The 7,938-nt window shown below is 45.9% G+C and overlaps 2 protein-coding genes across 4 annotated transcripts in view; one reads left to right on the forward strand and one right to left on the reverse strand.

Annotated features, from left to right (window-relative positions):
- LOC106747458 (verprolin-like) overlaps positions 1-5,601 on the reverse strand; it is a 165,224-nt gene extending 159,623 nt beyond the window's left edge. For both annotated transcript variants that reach the window (XM_014624992.1, XM_014624991.1), the window contains exon 1: positions 5,397-5,601. In XM_014624992.1, coding sequence (XP_014480478.1) covers positions 5,397-5,411 — 15 coding nt within the window. In that variant the 5' untranslated portion in view covers positions 5,412-5,601. The remainder of the gene's footprint in view (positions 1-5,396) is intronic.
- Positions 1-7,938, forward strand: part of LOC106747460 (transmembrane protein 230) — a 76,751-nt gene that overhangs the window by 43,439 nt on the left and 25,374 nt on the right. The window contains exon 1 of one of the 2 annotated variants that reach the window (XM_014624998.1): positions 5,771-6,088. The exons of the other annotated variant lie outside the window; for it this stretch is intronic. Coding sequence (XP_014480484.1) covers positions 6,028-6,088 — 61 coding nt within the window. The 5' untranslated portion in view covers positions 5,771-6,027. Of the gene's footprint in view, positions 1-5,770; positions 6,089-7,938 lie in introns of those variants that run through there. 2 annotated transcript variants of the gene reach the window in all.

The raw sequence follows: 7,938 nt of genomic DNA on the forward strand, positions 1-7,938 counted from the left end.
CGAGTGAATTTTAACTTTTCAACGAGTTTCGCCAAAGTATGTGGACGGGATTATAAAGCGAAAATACATTCCGTATAGAGTTAATGTGTGCTATATTGTAACTTACATACATACAGGAATTCATGATATTACGAATGTTTTAAGGATGAAGTTTATCGATGAATCACTGCGCCCTCGGCTCACTTCGCCTTGCTTTATCACTGACGAAACAAAAGATTCTTATCGCCTCTCTTTATTTCGATGACGAAAACCTAGCGTGAACGCGGACGAGTCTAGAAGGAGAAATCTGAGCTTTACACCGATTAAACAGTTTAGATCGGTGGTGGAGAGAGGGAGAGAGAGGAGAGACAAGGGGACACGGGGGGATAACCTTGACGCCGCGGTCGAAGCAACAATTTGATGAAGAATACACGACTCACGAAAAGTTCCACGTTTACACAACTGCTAAAATTACATCGAACGCGCGATGCGTCAAATTGCAGTTAGGTGTTTCGCGCGACGACATGCAATTTCGCAACTGACAATTCTTAATCTCTAATTAATTAACCAGTGTCGAATTGTCATTCTCACGCGCTCTCTCTCTCTCTCTCTCTCTCTTACAAGGAGCTCGTAAGTACACCGAGCTATACGAAGCTTCAAAAGTAAATTCCATTAAGGTAGCAGTGGGTACTTCCGTTTAATGTCGTTAGCCGGAGAGACGGAAAATAAAAGAGGTCGAAGAGAAAAGACGACGAGTCGGGTCAAATCAATGTCGAGGATTTAGATTAACGCCGTTAATATTTACAGACATTGACGCGCGGTACAACTACGATGAAAAGGGCTGAATAGAGATAAAACGAGGGGAAAGGCGGCGGGTAGCAAGCGAGCGAACGGACGGACGGACGGCCAGGCGGGCGGGCGAGAAAGAGAGAGAGAGAGAAGAGGAGAGGGCAGGCAAGGCAGATTCTATGGATGGATAATGGGTGGCACAAAAAGATCAATAAATGCACGCACGTCCGCGCGAGTTATAAATTCGAATAAATACGCCAGCGAAACTTTTTCCATCAACGCGATTAATTTTGTTTTTATTCTATTCGCCACCGGTTATTTCGTATTTCAATCAAAAAGTCGTAGTTTCATTATATATATATATATATACACACACACACACATATATGTGTATATACTGCTGAGATAATAAAATTACGGAAAATTCAGTTTTAAAACCGTTTAAATTAAAGTTAAATGCGAAACGACCGGTCTTGGGACCGCGTCAATTTTGCAACGAGCACGAGTTTCTCGCGACGAATTAATACGTGCCTGCGCGCGCGCGCGCACGAGTACATTTTGAAGCAAATATTTTTCCGACGACAAGAAAGAATACTTCTACCCGTTATGTAGGGCGCATTTTTGACCGCAATTTCAACCGCACGGCTATTGTCAGACAGGGGAGGCAGGCACCTGTCCTGTTCGCTCGATTGAATTTGATTCGCGCTGTATGCGTTCGGCTTACGATGCGCGCGCGCGCTCGCACGCACACAGCGGCGCACACGCACGCGCGCACACAATGTCGCGGTGGCACGAACGCGATCCCGATGATTTCACACAGAGATACAGGCGTGTAAACACGTCCGATATGCGACTCCACGTAACAGGGTACGTATGCACACGTACCGATTACCGGATAAATTAATATAAAAAGGAGGATACTTGGAGGCGCGCGAGATAGAAGGAGGAACTCTGTGAGTAGTAGCTTACGCTCTCGTATTAAAAACAAGGATAACTCCACGTACGGCAGGTGAACACGCGTGCAAGGCTTTTGTGTCTTATAGTGTATTATAATTACAAATTTAAACAGGAATTCACAATTTTCCAACACGGACGAGACACCGTCGGCTATCCCGTTGCATACATAGACACACGTGTGCGCGCGCAAAAGCACCGACCGTTGAATATGATAACATTTAATTATACATTGTAATTTCAGTTTGTTACAGATAAATTTATTAGCGTAGAAATTTACCGTACCGGTGAAACTAATAATTCACGATCGTCGATGAATGTAAATGTTACACTGCGTTTTATTTAAATAATTTGAATTTGATTTTTATTTAAATGATGAATTTTATTTAAATGACGTAGCCTTCGATAAAAATAACGGTTCGGTTTCGTTTCTAGCAACGATGTGATAATAATTCTGCGAACATAGCGGCACTAACGAAATCGGAAGAAAGGATATTTCGAGGAAACGACCACGCTCTAATGTGTAATCGCGGTCGTGTTCTCGCGGAATTGGCACAACAAAAATATTAAAGTTGCATTGAAAGCCTCGCGCGTTTTAATGTCACCGTTTACGCTCGACATCGCGCTGAAACATGATATTCGAGCGCCAATGTTATATTATCACCCGCGCGCGATACAATTTCAAAATCAAAATCAACGACGCGATTAAAGTAGTTAGTTAGGCAACCCTCGAGCGTAAAATAAGCCGCGAGAAAACGCACGGCGACTTTATTGCTTTCGGTGAGAATCGCCGCGTCACGCACGCGAATTTCAGAGTATTTTTCGATCAGGCCGAGAAAAACCGATCGCGAAGTTCTAATATTTCTCCTCGCCGATCGTCCGGAAAATGCCGATTTTTATCGTGACGTAATACGCCGGCGTGCACACTCGTCGTCGCGCGTACGCTTTAAAGTGCACGTACTAAATTTAGTATCTTTATCGCCGCAACTATGCAGGCGGCATCGATTTTTGCCGCGCGCGCAAAAACAAAGACGATACAAATCGTCGCTATTACTTCTTTTGCACGCCGCTTTTATTTCATCGCTTCGTTTCGCTTACGGGAGCGTTTGCCGCTCGTGTCGGAAAATACATGACATTATAAATCCAGCTGCGTGACCTTCTTCGCGACATTTTATTTCATCTCGTGAGATCCCTGCGCGAAATAAACGTGAGAATAATTAAAGGGAAAACGGAGCGCGCAAATAAAATGCTCCCCCCCCCCCCNTGCGCGCGCACGCGAATTTGATTTCGTAACCAAAAAGGAAGGAAAGAAGAAGAAAGAAAGTTTGTTTACGGCACGGAAAACTCGCTGAGGATTAGATGAGATGATGTAAATCACCTCCATTGTTCCCCGACGCGTGAATTTTATTTCCGTGCGCGGATTCGTTTTGTAACTCCGATCGCGCAAAAGCGAGCGAAAGCAAGGCCGATCGGCTTGAATGGCGGCGATCGTCTTCCACCTTGGAATTTGATTTCATCGTAGAATTAACTCGTGAAAAAGAGGGGGGGGGGAGGGAGAGAGAGAGAGGTTTTAGGCCGTCTCTGCTCTATTGTTCCCGCGAATGGAAGACACGAGTAATCTATATCAGCGATGAATACAGAAATCGCTAATATGACGGTACATAAATCGTGTTCCGTATATCACGTTAGACAGGCTCATTTATCTGGAAAACGAGTCGAGCGAAATTATTTCAAGAACGAATCGAGTGGAATTTCCTAATGCACTACAACTTTCATTTTGTATCGATTACGCGACGACAGTTTCCAAATTCAACTCGCCGCACTTGCAAAACAAACTAACGATCGAGAAACTAACCGGTGTGTATGTGTGTGCCGATACATACAATAATTATTCGTCGTAAGACTCCGCGAGAAACCTCTGCGTTTATCGATTTAATTCTCAAACGTATACTTTCAATTCGTCCGGGTAGAACGTGAGCGGTGGGTGGGAAACGGGCTGGGAGTTGTGAGCGGACAACAGGGGGGAGGGGACGGGGTGGGCATGAAGAGTTCAAGCAGAGTAGCACACGCGCCGGGAAGAGCGCGTCGAAAAAATTGCGTCCGTTAGAAAATCCTAAGCTTCGTCATGTATGCGAGCGAGCGAGCGAAATATTTATACATATACAATATATCGTCAATGACTCGTCGCAGTGTCGCAAACAAATCACTGCGCATCCACGTTCCGACAATATTCCGCGCGGCAATGTAAATAAACAGGATTCACGCTCGGCGGATAGTCACCGAAGAAAACGACAATAACACTTTCCTCCGCGATGTGCGACCTAACTTTCTCCGCGGACTGTACATGCCTTTTTCGACGGAGCACTACGAAAACATTCCTCTTTTTTTCACCCTCACCACCGTCACCGCCACCGTCGCAGCCACCGTGGTCGTAGCCGTAGCCGCGATTTTATTCGCGAGATGATCTTAAAAGCTCCGAAATTGGATTCGCATTCGCGCCGAGGTCACGAAAACATAACAGTGTTGTCCTTTGTAATAACGGCGTAACCGTTTATTGATTCGACTCTCGGACATGTGTGACGGACAATGCTGCCGCTGCTTCTGCCTCGTCTTTTCGTTTTTTTTTTTAATCTTCCTTTTTGTATCGTAAACATACACGCGCACAGACAGGGAGGGAAGGAGGGGGGGGGAGAGAGAGAGAGAGAGAGAGAGAGAGAGAGAGAAAGAGAGAGAGAGTCGTTTGCTCGACTTGCGATATCAATCAGCGAAAGCTGATTCCGTAGCGAAGGGGAGAAATGAGGATCGTGAAACAATGCAATTTCTCATTAAATAATCGTTAGGACAATGCGAGTCGAAGTAGCTGTGTTAAATCGGGTTAAAGCACATCTATAAATACCTCACTAACTCAGAGTAAGCGAGAAAGAGAAGAAGAGTGGCACGAAGGAGGATCGGTGTGATAAAGAGAGAAGATAAAGACACGGAGATACGAAGAGTAGTCGGTAGAAGAAAGACGCAAGGCATAAATGGAGAAAGATACAGTCGGAGAAAGAGAGGGAGAAAAAGTACAGAGACCGAAAGAGACAGAGAAAGAGGGGGGAGGGAGGGAGGGAGTAAAAGGCAGAGTCGGCGGGAGACGGGCGAGATAAGGACGGAGCCATAAACTTGACAGAGAGGATCGAAAATGAAACGGAGATGAACGGATGAACTGATGTCGAAGTAAAGAAGAGAGAAAGAGAGAGAGAGAGACAAGCAACCAGTCTATCTAATAGTACGGCACATCGGAGATACATACAATGGTATTCGTTGCCAGATGTCTAACTACACGATCATCTCCCCACCATTTTCTATCCCTTCCGCCTCACTCGTCAACACGCTGTCACTTCTGCATTACGGTCGAGCGAGTATTCGTCGTGGTAAATCTGACGGTTACGTAGGAGGGGGGAGGGGGTAGGAACGAGAGGAGGGGGCAGCAGCAGCCGAGAATGAGAGAGAGAGAGAGAGTAAGGGGAGGGGGAGGACAGAAGCACGGAGCGGAGATTAAAAAGTATAAAGAATATTTCGTCGGAAAAAAATGGCGAAAAAGCGTTAAAGCGCGAAATTTGTTTTGTGGCGCTATGTTACGGCGGCGGGACGAAATTCGCGTTTACCCGGCATTCCCTTCGACACACACTCACCTCTATCTTATCCATTTCTTCGCGGCACGGATGTCACTCACTATTCCCACAGTCATCTAGGATCCCTTGGAGCACACACACACTGACGGCACATAGCGCGCAGATATATCACCGAGAGCTACTCGCGAGATCGCGGTGTGCGTGTATCGGAGCGATATAGGTTTGACGCGCGCGGACCAGCGACTCACGGTGCGGCGCACGCCGCTGTCCCATCAAGACTACTTTGTATTTACTCTAATTATGTGACGTCACGGATACACTGGTCACCCCACCAAGCGCCGCCGGAGACAACCGAGTGCGGCCGAGCTCAGCCGACGCCGCGACGGCGGTGCGCATGGCGCGACGTTCAGTCCGCACTAGTCACCTGTCGTTTCGCTGCTCCGTGCTAACCCGCGGCAGTTCCTCGTAGTCGCTCGCAGTAATCGTGGAAGTACGCGTCACGCTCGTCCGTCGCGCGTTTCCGAATACACGTCCGAGCACCGGACGCAAGAATGCGCCGTGAGACTAGTGTTAACAACGAGAACCAACGTCTGTCGACGATAATCGACGCACTTCAGTCCGTATTCGAACCGTTGGACGCCGTTACGAATATCATGCGTCTGCACCGAATGGCGTAACGTTCTTCGAGAACATGGTGGCGGTCAGGGTGCCGAGGTTGCCGAGGATTCCCAAAATTTTACGTGACATTTCAAGTGAGTGAGAAACCTGTGTTGTTTCGTTTGTATTCGTTTATTTTTTCCTTCGAGTGCACACGTGTTTTCGACCTGATCCTTGGAATTACACGGGTGATACGTCGCGTCGGCGGCCCACGGAAACGTTGCTCTCCGGCGTGTCTCTCGTTTGCGAGCGCGAAAGTTCGCGTGGTGATGATACGAATTGTGAAGTGACAGGAACTACGTATGTTAGATCTCTCTCGGATGAAACCGAATTACGTGAAATCTGTGTGACAAGGTGATATCACGGCGTTAACTACCCGCACTATGCGCGTGAAATTCACGTGTCGGGTATATGAATATAAAGATGTTACTTGAAATAAAGGATGTATCAACTTGCTCCGCTCGTTTCGTACTCGAGAAGGAGAAAGAAGGTGATGTGTAAGCCGATGTTAACGCAAATAATTTATCGTGTCGCGTCAGCCGTACCGAAGGCAAGGTAATGTGAATAATAATTGTGCCAGATAGGAGAAGGCACATGTACTAAGTAATAACGTAAACATGCCTTACCGTGTTTAACATAACAGCCTGTTAATTACGACATAAACGCGAAATTTGAAAAGCAAATCTCTGTTTTTTAGAATAACTCATTGTACATGCAAATTCAAGTGGCGATAAGTCAATTCATCGCACATTCCCCGCTACGATATTCATGTGGCCGATTTTTTTGTCGTGTTGTTTAAACGAGAAACGTTATACAGATATAAACTTTCCGTTTTTGATATAAAAAAAGTCTAATGTTCAAAAGAAGGATAAGAGAAAAGTGTTAATTCGTTTAAATCATCATCCTTTGTCGCAAATGCCGTCCCGGGTGACTTGTTCGGCCGAGAGTCGGCATTGCTCGCGTTGGTTGGATAAATTAGTAACTTACGAAGAATGTGCACAGGGCTTTGTCCATTGTTTGCACATGCTATGAACATGCTATGAGCAGGTGATGCGAATGGATGTATAGCGATCGAGCGCATAATAAACGACACTATCGTTGAAAAATCATATTCGTTTGTCCCATTTATTATCCAAAGCTCTTTTGTCCAGTTTTCCGATTATCCATTTCTCACAAAACTACCGACTTTTCTCGCAAATTGGCTCTCTTTCTCGCTCTCACAGATTACGTTTGTGGTGCGCCGCCCCCTGATCGTGTGCGAACACAAAGAAAAATACTGGCACTACGTCGTCGAACGTCACTCTCCTCTTCGCACAATCGCTCTGTATAACAAATAGATTCGAAACGCTTTGCATCGGCGACTTTAAATTATACTTCGTTTTTTTTTTTTTTTTCTTTACCTCGTGTAACTTTCATAGATCGTAGAGAACCGAGGAGTTGAATCGCGCGGTTGCTCTCCAGACAAAGATTTTCATTCTTTTTTTCTTTTTTTGCTTTTTGTTGCGACAGAAGGCAACGTGTACGAGAAGGAAAGAGGAAGGATATATGTACGTATTATATTTACATAAGTATCGGGCGCTTAGGTTTAGGCCTAATTCGCGAGACACTGATTTAACACAGCGCTAGGATTAGCATACTACATACAGGCTGGTATAGTAGTGTCGTAGTAATTAGTTCGTTGTTGTTCATTCGCGCTAGCAGTGTGTGATCCCCGTGTGGATTTTCGTTCCGTTGCAGCAGTTTAACAGCGAGCAAGAGATTTTTCGAACGGGTGAACGCGCTGGACGTGTTAACGTCGAGCGACGACTGAAGTTCTTTTGTTATATTCTGTCTACGCAATTTTTCGTGAAGAAACTGATATCCGGGATGAAGCTTTCGCGGGCCGACGATCGTTTCGAGCCGGCTCCTACCGGAAATCGTCGTCGGAATTGTGCGTGAATCGAGA

This window comes from Dinoponera quadriceps, unplaced genomic scaffold (assembly GCF_001313825.1).
Source record: "Dinoponera quadriceps isolate SergipeBrazil2010 unplaced genomic scaffold, ASM131382v1 scaffold1750, whole genome shotgun sequence".
In the NCBI taxonomy this organism is placed as follows: Eukaryota; Metazoa; Arthropoda; class Insecta; order Hymenoptera; family Formicidae; genus Dinoponera; species Dinoponera quadriceps.